The sequence below is a fragment of the Ceratotherium simum genome, chromosome 15 (assembly GCF_057802395.1).
Source record: "Ceratotherium simum simum isolate JZ-2026a chromosome 15, ASM5780239v1, whole genome shotgun sequence".
Taxonomy (NCBI): Eukaryota; Metazoa; Chordata; class Mammalia; order Perissodactyla; family Rhinocerotidae; genus Ceratotherium; species Ceratotherium simum.
The window spans coordinates 39,349,743-39,366,749 of record NC_141914.1 but is presented as its reverse complement, the minus strand read 5'-3'; the positions used below and the strand labels follow the sequence as shown (position 1 = coordinate 39,366,749).

The 17,007-nt window shown below is 37.5% G+C and overlaps 1 protein-coding gene across 8 annotated transcripts in view; it reads right to left on the bottom strand.

Annotated features, from left to right (window-relative positions):
• Positions 1 to 17,007, bottom strand: part of MCF2L2 (MCF.2 cell line derived transforming sequence-like 2) — a 239,218-nt gene that overhangs the window by 205,740 nt on the left and 16,471 nt on the right. Inside the window, exons 2-3 of one of the 8 annotated variants that reach the window (XM_087439953.1) lie at positions 3,315 to 3,476; positions 1,639 to 1,911 (exon numbers count right to left, since the gene is read on the bottom strand). The exons of 4 other annotated variants lie outside the window; for them this stretch is intronic. Coding sequence is in view for 1 of the 4 variants with exons in the window: in XM_087439957.1 (XP_087296083.1) it covers positions 9,183 to 9,324 (142 nt within the window). In the remaining 3 variants the exon portion in view is untranslated. 3 more of the 8 variants (XM_087439950.1, XM_087439957.1, XM_087439952.1) reach the window with 3 other exon arrangements.

The following is a 17,007-nucleotide window of genomic DNA, read 5'->3' as shown; positions in this document are numbered from 1 at the left end:
AAAAAAACTATGGTCTGGATCAGCGAGGTAAGGCAGCCCCAAGTTTGACAGCCCCTGTGACATTACTACTTTACCCAGAGAATCTGGTGGGCAGAAAGAATGGAAAGGTCTGCCAGTTAGCCAAACTAGGAATGGGACCAGGAACTCCACTCTCAGCCACTGTACAGCATGTCTCTCTGTTAATAACACTAAAGAGATCTGTGAGCCAGCCCTAACAAGGCTTTAGGGATTAACTCATTTAATTAGCTAATGACAGTAAAGGAATGCACCCTGGCACTGAAATGAACCTCCTCCAGCCCACCCCGCCCTCCCACCCCCCACAACTAGACCAGACTTGACTGCTGAGAAAACACTTGTGGGCCAGAGGCTCTGAGAAATCAGTTGCTGGGCTGGTAGGAAAAGCGACCCAATGGGGTCATGCTGTGTTTCACTTCTCTTTCTTATTGGCCAGGTCAGAAATAACACAAACCCATTTTTCCTTCTTTTATTGGGTCCTGTCCTATAGTGATGCTTAACCTGAACCAGAAGACATAGTATTGAAGCCTTGTCCATAAATTAACAATGAATAAAAGGCATTTAAAAAGCAGACAGAGGTATTTTCTAAAGCATAAATTTAGATTTTTTAAATCAAGAAAACTGAAAAACATCCAACTTCCTAGTAGTCAAATAATGCTATTGAAACAGCAATAGAATATCTCATTTCATCCATAAAATAATTGAGATTCTAACACACAATCCTGGGATAATGTTGGAAAACTGGTACTTCTGCATCACCTCGGGGAGTGAAGCTGGTAGCATCCTTTTAGAAAGTAGTTTCACAATATTTTACCCAGTGATTATCGTGTAGGTTACATACTAAACCCTTCACATATGCACATCATCTCATTTAATCCTCAAAACAACTCTAAAGGCCATATTGATCTAGATTCTTAGTAGCTCATCCAAGGTCAAGCACAACCAGAATTTGAACCCAGCTTGTTCTGAACCCCAAAGCCCAATATCTTAACCATCACCATATAGAGTCATTAAAATCTTCATAATCTTTTACTCACTCACCCTGTATCTGGAAATTTATCCCAAAGAAATAATAAAATATAAACTTTATACATAAAAATGTGGACTGGAATATTATTTATAAAGTGAAAAAAATGGAAGCAATCATATGATTATGAAGACCATGTCCATAGAAGAAGATTTAAGATATAATATCAAGGACAGAAAAACCTATGTATGCTGGGATTGCAGCCAGGTTTAAAAAAAGAAAAAGAAAAAAGCCTGTGGTGTGTTTGTGCACATGTGTGCAGGCATATGAGAAAAGAATACATGAAATAGTTGTGTTAGAGTGATGGAATCATCTGTGGTTACCCCCTTTAGTCTACATAGAGAAAAGTATGCTCTGGTAGCCTTTATTTTTTATGCTAACAGGACTTTATTGAAGCATCATTTACATGCAGTACAATGTACAAATCTTAAGAATACAGTTTGATGAATTCTGTCAAGTATATATACTGATGTAACTGTCAAACAGATCAAGATATGCAACATTTCCATCACCCCAGAAAGTCTCCTTGCGACCCCTGCCCCAGCCCCGAACTTTGCGAGTTCCACATATTACAACCCTCCCTCCCCAAAATTTACCTATTGAAGACCATATGGGTGCCGCTGTCACTCATGATCCAGAGCTCAGTGCCGGCAGGGCACACTCGAGCCCTAAACATCTATTCTCTTAACACGATTGGGGCCCCAGGGAGATGCTCCTCCACATCTCTTGATCTATATCCTCAAAAGAAAAGGCGACTGCATCCAAATGCTATGACGGTTTGTGGGCTGCGCCACTGCTGACACCAGGGGCAGACTCTGCTTCAGAGGGCTGGGAGGACTGGAGCCGTGAGGAAGTGAGCAGCGGAAGTGCTTAGGTAAGAGAAAAGACACGTTAATTGTCAAATCCTTCCTCTCACATGGCATGAATGCTGTCGATTCTTACATAATGAAATACGTCCAGTACTACCAAGCATCAACATTCTTACTTTTCTTTTTCATCCAATTCATGATGCAAATATATGCAAATTTTGAACTCAGGGAACACCATTACATTTGACTTAGATCACATTTACTTTAGATCACATGCTCTCAATCATGTGAAAAATCTCATAACGACATAGTGTTTTTGCTGACACGAAGGCAAGAAAAAAGAAATATTTTGTGGATTAACTAATGGCTTATGGATTGGTTCTAGGCATTTTCGCTGTAAGCATCTATGCCACATGCAGTTTCGCCACAAATATTTTCACCACAAACACTTTCAATGCACAACTAATAGGCTGTGAAGGCAATTTTCCGCAAAAGATAAAATAAGTGGGTTGACTGACAGTTTTAGTTTCATTATGGTTTCATTTGGTTACAAATGGTATCGCTGGGTTTTATTCAGCTCATATGGTTTTCATTTGGCTGCAAACATGCATCCTAATATTTGGATGAAACTAACACTCCTCTTGAAGGAAGACATTTTAGCAAAAAAAAAGGGAAAAAAGTGCGATGCCAAACAAGGAGACAAATCAACGGGCAAAAAAAAAAGTATAATACTATGAATGAAAGACTCAGATGACAAAGTGCTTAGATAACAATCCACAAAATAAAATCAGTTCTTTGCACAGCATTGCCATAAATCTACACACATTTACATATTTGTATTGAAATATTTTGTATTTTCATTTTTCACAGTCTTTTTAATTTTGTTATTCATTTTTCATGTTTCATTGTGAAAACCATTTGTAACCAAATGAAACCAAAACTGTCAACCAGATATTTTATCTTTTACTGCAAAATTCCTTTATGGCCAATTAGTTGCATGGCTGAAACTGCTGTGGCAAATCACTTACAGCAAAAATACTAGACACGTTATGGATTATGTATATCTTTATTACTCATCCAAATTTCATTGGCCCATCAACACAACACTCAGACATGTGCTATAATTCAATTTAGTCATCTTTGATATTTTCTCACTTTTAGTCAAATAAAAACCACAGTTTTATATATATTTTAATTTTGTTCCTATGAGGGTATGTTTGTCAAGGTAGGAAGATAGAATGTACTTTATTTAACATGTGGGCCTCCATTTGTATGCTCTTGTCTCAGGCTCTGCAAATGCCTGTTTAAAAGTGCTTTGAGGACTGACAGGATATTACTAGGCATACATGTTTCTGTTTTTGAATACTTGTCCAAATCCCTTTTCTCCCTTTTTTTCCCCATTACAGACAAATTGGACACATTTTTTAAAGCTTCTTAATTTCTGCTGACATTTCACATTGTACCTTCATATGAGACAATCACTGCAGAGGTGGAAGTTTCTCTTTAAAGAGTTTCCTTAGCAACAATAGCTGGAGGTGAGGCTCTCCTGTAGACCTTCGTTAACTCTAGAGAGCAAGAACCAGCTCTGCTGCCTGGGGCAATCTGAATAACCAGTAATCAAGGCCCTGGAGGAAATTAAGAAACTCGGTGAAAATACCTAATCCCTCCCTCCCGTAAGGCTCTCATGTTTTAGCACTCAATTTCAAAGTGTCCCCACCTGCATTTTAATCAATACTCCCCAGAGCAGTGCTTCTCAAATTATAACAGGATATATACATCACCCGGGTTTTAAAATGCATATTCTGATTCAGTAGACTTGGGGTGGGACATTTCTAACAAGCTCTCCTGATGCTGCTGATTCAACGGAGAAACAACCACACATTGATGCCAAGGCCTTAGACTATTGTTGGTCCTTTCCTGCTGCTTATAAAAATGCAGCTCAGGAAAAGAAAAAGTTTTTATCTGAGTTGTCCACTAGTCTGCTTCTCTTACCATTCAATAAAAATAATCATCTATACAGTATTCAAAGTATTCTTGAAACTGAGGCCTAGATGGGGTAACTCTTGGCCCAGTATTTCCTTCTGTGCTGATTTGGGGTCAGCATCCTGGGAAACAAGCCAACCCTGGTTTGAGAACCTACTTGCCTCTCCTTCCAGCGCACCTCAAGCCCTACCCCAGTGCCCAGGGTGGGCCCCTGAATGCCTACACCCTCCTCTTTGTCAGCCCACTCCCAGACCTGGACTCAGTCAAGTCTATCGGCTAGAGGCAGTGTCTTGGGCAAAGTAATATAATACGGTCTAACAGGAGGAGAAGACTTGATATGACCAATGATCATTGAACATGGCATTCTTCCGAGTTTCTACACTTTCATTTCTTTCAAAAGCTCCTTAGAGAAAAAATATCTTAACACAAAGGAATCAAAATGGTAGGATTTTAGACATTTTAGCAATACAATGGATAAGCAATTTAATTTGTGTGTGTGTGTGTGAGGAAGATCAGCCCTGAGCTAACATCTGCCAATCCTCCTCTTTTTTTGCTGAGGAAGACTGGCCCCAAGCTAACATCCGTGCCCATCTTCCTCCACTTTATATGGGATGCCGCCACAACGTGGCCTGCAAAGCGGTGTGTTGGTGCACGCCCGTGATCCGAACCGGCAAACCCCGGGCCACCACAGCAAAACACGCACACTTAACCGCTTGCGCCACCGGGCCCGCCCCAACAATTTCGCTTTTGTTTAAGAAAAAGCCCTGCAGGCTCTGCCCAACATTCCTTCCTTCCTCTCTCAATTTATTCATTCTTTCAGGTACTATGGAAGCAGAATGAAAAGAAATGGAGGGCCGGCCCTGTGGCTTGGTGGTTAAGTGCGCGCGCTGCGATGCTAGTGGCCCAGGTTCGGATCCCGGGCGCGCATCGAGGCACCGCTTCTCCGTTCATCCTGGGGCCGAGTCCCACATGCAACAGCTAGAAGGATGTGCAGCTACGACACACAACTATCCACTGCGGCTTTGGGGGGAAAAAATAAAATAAACAAAATCTTTAAAAAAAAGGAAAAGAAATGGAGTTGCATCCCAGCTCTGCCTCTGACCAGCCCCTCCATCTTCAGGTCCTCCTCTGTAAAATGGGAATGGATAATAATTAATAAGATCTCCTTAGAGGGCTGGTGTGAGGATTCATACTACCATTTATTGAGCACTTACTACCTAGTGGGTACTGTGCTATATACTTTACATACATTATCTAATTTAATTTAATTTAAAATAACATGTGGAAGCAGTCTGTATGTAATAGATTCGACAGAAGCCAATTAAATTTATCATTCATAATTAGTATTTGGGTCGTGAACATGATGTAATCTATGCAGAAATAGAAGTATAATGATGTACACCTGAAATTTATACAATGTTATAAACCAATGTTACTGCAATAAACAAAAAATTAAACAAAAATAAAAAATAAATTTAAAAAATTAAAAAAATAATAAAATTAAAAGAAAAAAATTTATCATTCAGTACTTTGAGCCATGACCCCAAGGATACCACAATAGATTTTTCTCAAACACCCATGTTATTGCCATGCATTGGTGGTTTACTGTGAAATTCTGCTCATAAATTCCCCACTTACGTCATGTGACCTCTTTCTCTTTCACTACAAAGTAAGTTTGTTACGAGCTTGGAAGGACTCAGGAGCAAAAAAGAGATTAGAATTAGACCAAAATATAAATCTGGATGTAGAGACTGGATTGGTGGTTACCAGAGCGGGAGAGGGGAGAATGAAAGGGATGATTAGACACATGTGTGTGGTGATGGATTGTAATTAGTATTTGGGTGGTGAACATGATGTAATCTATGCAGAAATAGAAGTACAATGATGGAAACCTGAAATTTAAACAATATTATAAACCAATGTTACCACAATAAAAAAAATTAAATTAAAAAAACACAAAGATACAGATATACGATGTACAGGTGTCAAAAAAGAAATAAAAAAAAATCAGGATATAGTATATGATAAAAGTGGCATTTCTAATGGGGCCAGGAGGAGATTACTTAACAAATAGTGTTGGGTCAATCTGCTGGCCATAACAGGACATCAGTGCAGTGATTAAGAGCATGACCTCTGGTGCCACAATGCCTGGGTTCAAATCCCGGCTCTGCCACTCACAGCGGAGTAACCTCAAGCAAGTTGCTTACCTTCCCTGTGCCTTAATTTCCTGATGTGAAAATGGAGAAAATTTTAATACATCCACCTGGTATGGTTGTTGTAAGAAGTGAGTTCATATAGTTAGAGAACTAAAGAAAAATTCCCAGTATATGGTAGGTGCTATGTAAGGGTATTTTATTACTGTCAAAATTTTTAAGTTGTATCCATATTTCACTTTTTGCATCAAAATAAATTTCAGCCATATTATATAATGAAAACATACAAATGCCAGAAGAAAATATGGGAGAACACTTTGTGGAAGATCAAGATTTGGCCACCCTGAAATATATCTCTTTACCTTGATTATTTTCTGACGGACATTTGACCTCTCCCCGAAACTGCCTAAAGGAATTTAACTCTGGGTATGGACAGACTGGCAGGGTCCTCGCTAAGCCCATTCTTTTCAAAGTTCTGTTTACCAAATATTTACAAAAGGTATCTCCCTCTGTGTGCTGGGAAGGGCGGAGATGGCCTTGTCTCTGGAAACTCTTATCAGAACAGAAGAAAACGACTTAAATGTACATACTCTTGATTACTATAATTCCTGTCTCCGGCCACATTCTCTATAGGTGGCCCTGCAAAGCACTATCTGACAAACATTTACATTTCCTTCTTCATGTAAATTGTCTTCTTCCCCTCTGAAACCCCAAAACACCACCCACCTCCAACATCCTCCTTTGTCTTTAGCTGAAAATGGTACTTAAGATGAGAATTTCTGCTACTGTGTTGAGAAACTCAGTGTCCCTGGTTTCTCCCATGTATACATATTATTAAACTTGGTATTATTTTCTCCTGATAACCTGTCTTGTTAATTATTTGACCAGCTATAAGAACCTTAAGGGAAAGGGCAGAGGGGGATTCTCCCTCTTCGCCTACAACCCCCTTACCTCTAGCCATTGCCATGTGACTAGTGAATATCAACAGGAGATGAGCAAAAATGATCTGTTACTTCTGAGCTGGGGTATTTAAGAAAAAAGTGTGTCTTCACCACTGTCTCTTTTTCCTCCTGCAGGCTGCAAGGTAATGACTCTGAGGCTTGGAGATGGCAGACCCACAAGATAGAGGCAGATCGGGTCCCTGAAACACTCTGAGGGCGAACAGCCCTCTGACCAGGGATAGGGCATTGAAGTGGATTAATCCAGTGAAATTTAGAGGTTGTTGCAGCAGTTGGTGTTACCCTAACTTACAGGCAGGCATGTATTTTATAATAATATTTTAAATACATTTTAATCCTCTTTTAAAAAAGATAAAAAGGGGAGATAGTAGAAAAGCAAACCTCCAACTGCTGACTCTTCCTGACCCCCAACAATTAAATAAAATATGGATCTTGATTAACACACATTTCAATCAGTGTGTCACCTCTTGAGTTTTGTTCCCTTAATCCCTAGAAACAAGTATTATACCAAGAAGTTGACTGACAGCATCCTATGAATGTAAGATCGCAGTAATGTCAGAAAGGTCATTTAGACATTCATAAAACTTGCATTAAGAAACTCAAACTTTCGTTGTTGTCTTGAGTCAGAGAATAAAATTATGGACAGCCACAGCATGTAAGCGAACATTTCATAACCTTTTATAGTGGGGAAAAAAGAAAAGCAACAGTAGTATATGCAATGCTGTGAGTTCAGGATTCAGAAATTCTTCATATTCTTCTTTCAAATTGCGTCCTTTCCTCACTATTAACAAAACCGTAAAGCTCTTGTGACTTAACTTTAGTAAAACCAGGGCAAAAACTTAAAGCTGAATTTAAGCCCTGTAAGGATCTGTGTGCATGCACAGGCGAGCGCCTCTGTGTTTTAAGAATGGAAAGCAAAATCTGATTAACAAGTTCTTCTTTCTCAAGTAGCAAATACATAGTAGCCCTTGCCTTTGATAACACAGTATGTATTATATACAATATAAGTATATGGTATCGAATATAGTACAAGCATGAATCATGTCTCACCCAGAAAGTATACCGCAACAATGAATTTATTTTAAAAGCACACTTCTCTATTCAATAATTTCCCTCTTTTGAAGAAATAGTTTCCAAGTACAAAGAAAGAGTAAAGAGAGGGACAAAGACATCCACTTTAATCACCTTTCCTGGCCTGTGATCCAAGAGGAATAGATGTATTATAAACATTTTCAAGGCAAAAAGAAAACAGTTGGGGGGAGTATATCAATAAGCCCATCCATGATAGCAGCACTCTTAGAAACAAGTAGTTGCTTCAGCTTTTAAAGCATTTGTCTTACTGGCTTCCACGTACACCTAAGGCATACTTAGAAATGCTGTTCCTGGGCCACCCCGTGGCTTAGCGGTTAAGTGCGCGTGCTCTGCTGCTGGCGGCCCGGGTTCGGATCCCGGGTGAGCACCAACACACCGCTTCTCCCGCCATGCTGAGGCCGCGTCCCACATACAGCAACTAGAAGGACATGCAACTATGACATACAACTATCTACTGGGGCTTTGGGGGAAAAAAAATAAATTAAAAAAAAAATCTGAATTTAGAAATGCTGTTCCTTCTCACCCAGCCCACTGAAGGGAAGTGTTTTTCTTTTTTCTACTCTTAAACCACCAGTCTGTTATCGGCTCCTGTGTCTAACATGAAGTCTTAGCATTTCAGATTTAACGTTTTTCTTCAGGCTCAACATTTTTCTTCAGGAACATGAATTTCATAATCTAGATTCTTATTTTCATTTTACAGGAGCAATGTATATTGGTTATCTTTAAAAAGTAAAAAATACAGCTAAACAAAAATAAGAAAAGTAAAACTTCTTATCATTCCTTCACCCCAAATTAAACAGTTCTTTCACTGGTGTATAAGTCAATACATATATATGTAGGTATACACATAAATGCTTTTAAAATGGTTCATACTTACACATTCCATCTTACAGCTGAATTTTTTCAGAATATTTGGTCATCTCTTTTTAATATGAATTTCTCAATAAATGACCATCTACAATATTAATAGCTGAATACCGCTTTAAAAAAAAAAAAGTACTTTTTAAACTCCTTAGCAAATTTGAGGTATTCCAAAGTAAATTTTTTTTTATGTAAAATTTGTTAGTTAAACCATTATTCCACTGAGAATGAGGATGAATAATAAGACATATGTAAAAGAAAGGCATCATTGCTCTCACAGTACCTTTTTTTGCCATATCTTCTAGCCTGATGCAACTTCCTAGGAAATGGTGGTAAGCCCTCATCTCGGCCTCTGTTATCCGTACGGAGGTGTAAGGTAAGTATCTAGGGTCTCGCTGCCCACAATTCTTACACCAGGAGGCCATTGGATTCCAGGAAACGGTGCCACTTCGCTCGCTCTCTGGTCTTCTCTCAGCACTGTACTCACATAAATGTGTTTAATCCTTTCTGCTGGCTAATCTCTCTGAAGTTCGCTCAAGGTCATTTCATTGCTGAGAGTTTATCCTTTGGATTGGTGAGTGCTCACAGAATTACAGGCCCAAAAGATGACCAGACTTCCTCATTTGGAAACAAAGGGGAAACTGGGGATGAGGACGTCGGGGTAAAGAGGGAAATCCTAGAGAATTAGAATGGTTTTTCTTTTTTAGAGGAATCACATCATGAGACACACATCAGGCCACTAAATATTTAAAATAAAATAATAGACAGGGATAAATTTTTTAAAGGATGCTCTTAAGAAAATTTATTCCAGGCCACAATTCTCCCCTCCCTCTCTTCCAACCTCTCCAAGCTGCTGTGGAATAAAATCCAGAGACTTAACACTGCAGCCCAAAGAAGTCACTATCTAGGCAGGCAACATGGCTTGGCACAGCAAATGGTAAAGGTTCAAATTCTGAGATGGGATGTCAAGCGTCTCCTGAACCACTTTTTTTTTTCCCCCAAAGATTTTATTTATTTATTTATTTATTTCCCCCCAAAGCCCCAGTAGATAGTTGTATGTCATAGCTGCACATCTTTCTAGTTGCTGTATGTGGGACGCGGCCTCAGCATGGCCGGAGAAGTGGTGCGTTGGTGCGCGACCGGAATCTGAACCCGGGCCGCCAGCAGCGGAGCGCGCGCACTTAACCTAAGCCATGGGGCCAGCCCTCCTGAACTACTTCTAAAGATCAGGTGCAAGTACAATATCACAGTTCTAAAATTAAGGATGTTCTTTGCCTGTCATGATCTGACCGAGACCCCAGTTACTACCACTTGGGGAAAAGTGAGTTCACCTTTCAGAACTGTGCTGTTCACAGAGTGTGGTATACTCAGAGACAGGCAGCTCTTTCATAATGCATTTTATTTTGGTTCTCCATGCTTAATGTTTTCATTTATTAATGCTATGCTCCAAGACTTAAAGGAAGAGCACAATGTGAAATATCTAATAAGTAATAAATTAAGTTTTGTATACAAACTTTTAATTTTTACTTGTATGATTCAAGCTAAAATTTCAGAGTAAGGCTTGCAATTGGCCAGGGAGAAAACTGGAATACTTTTTTTTTACAAAAAAAAAAAAAATGCACCGTTTATTTTTAGGGAGAGGGTAAAACTTACATAGGTTGAAATACTCATATGTGAAGTGTACATTTTAATGAGTTTTGACAAATGGATACATCCATGTAACCCACACCCCTTCCAAGATATAGAACATTTCCATCTATAGAATGTACCTTCATGCCCCTTCCAAGTGAACCCCTATTGTGATTTTTCAATAGAGACTAGTTTTTCCTGTTTAAAAACTTTATATAATGTAATCATACAGTATGTACTCTTTTGTGTCTAGCTTCTTTCTCTCAGGATAATGCCTTGGAGGTCATCCATGTTGTGTGTATCAGTAGTTCATTCATTTTTATTGCTGAGTTTTATCCCATAGTATGGATGGTCACAGTTGGTTTGTCCATTCTCCTGCTGAAAGACACTCAGGTTTTTTTCCAATTTGGGCTGTTATGAATAAAGCTGCTATGAACATTCATGTAAAGGCCTTTGTGTGGACATACGTTTGCACTTCTCCTGGATAAATACCTAGGAGGGGTATTGCTCAGTCAAAGGAGAAGTATATATTTAACTTGTAAGAATCTGCCAATCCTTTTCCCAAATTGGTTATACTAGAAGGTCTTTTAACATTAGAGGCTGCTGTTTAGTAATTCTCTGAGCCAGTTCTTTATTAGTGTTAACTGCATGTGAAGTACTTTAAGAAAATACCTAAACTAAGAGGAAGAAATTTAGTATAATTTGAGACTCTAAAACTTATGAAAGCTCTTTTTTTCTCTACCATTAGGTATTGTGAATATGTTGACTCCAATAAATGCGAAGTCTGCAAGTCTTCTATTACAAGGCAGCAAATAACGCAGTTTTCAAACAACAGTTTGTTATATAAAGCCAAATCTCCCTCCAAAATTGTTGTACCAGTTTGCATTCCCACCAGCAACATAGAAAGTGCCTGATTCTCCATGTGGGGGCTCTTTATCTTACTAAATATTAACTTCTTCACCCTTTCATTCAGATATGAATAGCCATGAATGCTTGGCTGGCATCTCAGCACCTATGAACATAAGAGCTATCTTTGCTAACTACGTAAACTCACATAATTATATCTTTTTGCAGCTTATAGACCTCGAGGGAGAGGCAGACTGTAAAATCTTAGAAACTTTCTTTATTATATTTGACTCTATTATATGAACAAACTGTTTACAGCTCTTATAAAGCCTATATTTCACACACTGACCTTGATCATTTGACCAAGATCAAATATCAAATATGTATTTTCTTTATGTTTAACAACAGATTCCAAAATAACTGGGTACAAGGTAACTCTCCTTAGAAAAGAGCTGATTATTTCAGTCGTAATGGCAATGGAGATGAATGATTCCCCCATCTTCCACCCAAGAAACTACCATAATAGGTATAAAAGAAAGGAAAAAAAAAAGCTTTCTTAGCACTTCTAGATTCACCCCTATTAAGAAAAAAAGTTGCATATGTTTTGTATCTGCGTAGCAGAAAGAACTGAAGCCATCCACCTGCCCCTACCTATCAGTGCAAAATGGAGAATGAGAAGTAATCTATGAGCTCAAGGATTTGAATTATCCATACAATGAGAATATCACGGTCATTATTTTACTGGAAGTAAGATCAAAGTTATATTAAAGGGAAAGATATTTTTTCCTCATATAGTCAAGACTTTGTCTTCTTTTGAAAAAATCAATACTCGAATGGCCAGGTATATTTGCTGAGGAGACTAAACTGACTTTCCCCCAGAGTTGGCCAGGAGGTGAAGGGAGTAATAGGACTCTTGGTGGTGGAGCTGTGGGGGCCACCACACTCCCACCAGTTGACCACAGGGCCACAAGGACTACAGACCCACTCATCTCCCTGATCTTCTCCTCTCACAGGGGAGCAGGGACACCTCATTCTCTCTGGGTCAGGGAGGAGGGGCTTGCCACATGCAATTACATCCATGTGGAGGAACCTGGACATGTGGTTCTCACTGGAGAGTGGGACTGGAGTTCATGGGGACAGAGAGACTTTGACTTTTAACTTCACACCCTTCTGTACTATTTGCAATTTATATAAACAGCATGGATTACTTTCATTAGTAAACTAAAAATATACTAATAAAGATTTTTTAAAATTATTTTTACCTGAGTTACTCATTCCATATACATAGCTTTCCAACATGCTCCTCAGTAATATTTTTAGAATATTGCCTGACTTTTAGAAAATTTATTGACTACTATGGCAAAATGTGGATGGTTATTGAAGCTGAGTGATAAGTAAAGTTTGTAAGACTATTCTATTTTTGTGATGTCTTAAAATTTTCATATAATTAAAAGCTACCCCCAAAGGTTAGTGTAACTGAGTGAGATATACAAATGAGATAAGACTGTCTTCCTATTGCCTTCAGTGCACATAAGATGCATGCGCAGGGTAAAATCGCTAAACAACGCAAAATAACTTGGGCATTATGATTGGTTTTTTTTTATTACTTCAGTTGAGCTAATATTAAAAATGATATAAAAATGTGGCTTAAACCAGAGGGCTTGAAACCATAAAACTCCTAGAAGAAAACATAGGCAGTATGCTCTTTGACATTGATCTTAGCAGTACCTTTTTGAATACCATGTCTCACCAGGCAAGGGAAACAAAAGCAAAAATAAACAAATGGGACTACATCAAACTAAAAAGCTTCTGCACGGCAAAGGAAACCATAAACAAAATGAAAAGACAACCTACCCATTGGGAGAAGACATTTGCAAATCATATATCCCATAAGGGGTTAATCTCCAAAATATATAAAGAACTCATACAATTCAACAACAAACAATCCAATTAAAAAATGGGCAGATGATCTGAACAGGCATTTTTCCAAAGAAGATATACAAATGGCCAACAGGCACATGAAAAGATGTTCAACATCACTAATTATCAGGGAAATGCAAATCAAAACCACAATGAGATATCACTTCATACCTGTCAAAATGGCTATTATCAAAAAGACAAAAAATAAGTGTTGGGGAGGATGTGGAGAAAAGGGAACCCTCATACACTGTTGGTGGGAATGTAAACTGGTGCAGCCACTATGAAAAATATTATGGAGAGTCCTCAAAAAATTAAAAATAGAACTACTATATGATCCAGCTATTCCACTTCTGGGTATTTATCCAAAGAAAATGAAAACACTAATCCGAAGAGATATATGCACATGCACCCCTATATTCACTGCAGCATTATTTAAAATAGCCAAGACATGGAAGCAACCTAAGTGCCCATTAATAGATGAATAGATAAAGAAGATGTGGTATATATCTACAATGGAATACTACCCAGCCATAAAAAAAGATGAAATCTTGCCATTTGGGACAACATGGATGGACCTTGAGGGTCTTATGCTAAGCAAAATAAGTCAGATGGAAAAAGACTAATACTGTATGATTTTAATCATATGTGGAAGATAAACAAACACATAGACACAGAGAACAGACTGGTGATTACCAGAAGGGAAAGGGGTGAGGAGAGGGCAAAAGGGGTAAAGGGGCACATGTGTGCAGTGATGGCAACTAGACTTTTGGTGGGGAACACAATGTAGTCTACACAGAAGGTGAAATATAATGATGTACACCTAAAATTCACACAATGTTATAAATAAATGTTACCTCATATGGTAGTTCTATCCTTGATTTTTTGAGGAATTTCCATACTGTTTTCCATAGTGGCTGCACCAGTTTGCACTCCCACCAGCAGTGTATGAGAGTTGCCTTCTCTCCACATCCTCTCCAACACATGTTGTTTCCTGTCTTGTTAATTATAGCCATTCTGATGGGCGTGAGGTGATATCTCATTGTAGTTTTGATTTGCATTTCCATGATAGTTAGTGATTTTGAACATCTTTTCCACTGTTGGGTATTTATCCAAAAAACTTGAAAACACCAATTTGTAAAGGTACATGCACCCCTGTGTTCATTGCAGCGTTATTCACAATAGCCAAGACTTGGAAGCAACCTAAGTGGCCATCAAGGGACGAATGGATAAAGAAGAAGTGGTATATATACACAATGGAATACTACTCAGCCATAAGAAACGATGAAATCCAGCCATTTGTGACAACATGGATGGACACTGAGGGTATAATGCAAAGTGAAATAAGTCAGAGGGAGAAGGTCAAATACCGTATGATTTCCTTCATTAAGTAGTAGATAATAACAACAATAAACAAACACATAGGGACAGAGATTGGATTGGTGGTTACCAGAGGGGAAGGGGGGAGGGAGGAGGGTGAAAGGGATAATTTGGTACATGTGTGTGGTGATGGGTTGTAATTAGTATTTTGGTGGTGAACATGATGTAATCTATGCAGAAATAGAAGTATAATGATGTACACCTGAAATTTTTACAGTGTTATAAACCAATGTTACGGCAATAAACAAAAAATTTAAAAAATAAATAAATAAATAAAAAATAAAAGGAAAATCCCCCAAAAAATAAAATAAAAAATAAAAAATAAATGTTACCTCAATAAAAAAATTAAATAAATAGAAAATTAAAATTAATAAATAAAACAGAGGGCTTGAGCAGAAACAAGTATAAAACCCTCTATGTAATATGAACTCAAAGCTAAACACATAATTCTTTTCAATAATACGTCTTATAAATTTTGCATTGTTTTGGACTTTCTGACTAACACAAAAACAGGAAGCAGAAATAAAAGGTAAACTACAGGAAACAAAGGGCCAGAGGAGTTGTCGCTATTTGGAAATGACATGGTTATCAGTCATTATTTAATAAATATTCACTGGGCACCTATGTGTTAAAAATATAAAACCACAAGAAAATCAACTGTAAAACTATTAGATTTAATATCTCTATAAAATAGCAAGTTATAAAGTAACTATCCCCAAATCACTATCTTATACTCCAGCAATAACTAGTGAAAAGATATAGTAAAAAAAAAAAATTACATTCAGAACAGCAACAAAAAACACAAGTTGCCAAAGAATAAATAACCTTAAAAAGGAATATGTGAGATCTATGTGAAAAAAACTTCATTGACAAATATAAAATATTTGAATGAGATATAGTTCTAGAAGGAAAATTTTTTTTTAATTCTTAAAATGTCAAGTTCTTCCCAGATTAAGTTATAGTTGTAATAGAATTCTATTCAAAATTACAGTAAATTTGTGGTGATGAGGGGGATTAACAGAATAATTATACAGTTTATTTGAAAGAATTAAAAAAGCTAGAAGAGTTAAGGAAATGTTTTTAAAAAAATGATTGATGGAAAAAGGAAATCTCTCCTAAAACATATTTAAAGACATTACATAGCAATAATAATTCAAACTATGTAGACCTGATACAAAAATAAATAGTCAAAAGAATAAACAGAAAGACCCAGAAGCAGTCTATAAACTCTAAAATAACTTAATATGTAAAGAAGGAGGCATCACCAATTAATGGAATATTTAATAAGTGCTACTAAGAAAATTTAGACTCTCACCTCATATCACAGACTAAAACACATAGAGATTTAAAATCAAATATAAAAAAATAAAGAAATAAAACCATTAAAAAATACTAGAATAAAACTGATGACTATTTACTTGTTCTTTATTTGAGGAAGGATATAAAAGCCACAGAAGAAATCACAAAATGAAAGATCTATAGATTTGACTACATAAAATCTTAAAACCTTTATATGTTGTCATCAAAAGCAAAATTATAAAATAAACAACAAATTGGAAAATAAAAAGTACCTGCTATAAACTTAACAAAGGCTTAATATTTAACGTGGAAAAAACCTACACAAAAATATCTTGGTCCCAAAACACATATGAACAAGCCACAGAGCAAAAACTGAAATGGCAAACTTAAAATTTATTCTACTTCTCTAGTAATTTAATTCAGTTAAAATGAATACAATGCCATTTTTATCTATCAAACAAGCAAAAACTCAAATAATATCACCAAAGAGAGCCAACAGCGTTGCAGGTATTATGCCATGCACTTAACATGCATTACTTCAAAACCCCACAAGGTAAGTTCCGTCATTACCCTCATTTGACGTATGAGGAAGCAGATCACAAATGGTGATAAAGAGAGCTGGTGAAATCAAGAACCCCCAATACTCTGTTGATGGGCCACTAAAATGTATCAGTTTCTCAGAAGGCAATTTGACCAAAATGTATTTTAAAACTTAATATTCATACTCTCTGATCCAATAATAACATTTTCTAGAACTCTATCCTTAAAAAACAACGTGAAGGGGCTGGCCCGGTGGCGTGGTGGTTAAGTTCACGCACTGCACTTTAGCGGCCCCGGGTTCGCAGGTTCGGATCACGGGCATGGACCTATGTATCACTTAACAAGTCATGCTGTGGCAGGCGTCCCACATATAAAGTGGAGGAAGATGGGCACAGATGTTAGCCCAGGGCCAATCTTCCTCGGGGGAAAAAAAAAAGAGGAGCATTGGCAAAAGATGTTAGCTCAGGGCTAATCTTCCTCACCAAAAAAAAAAAAAA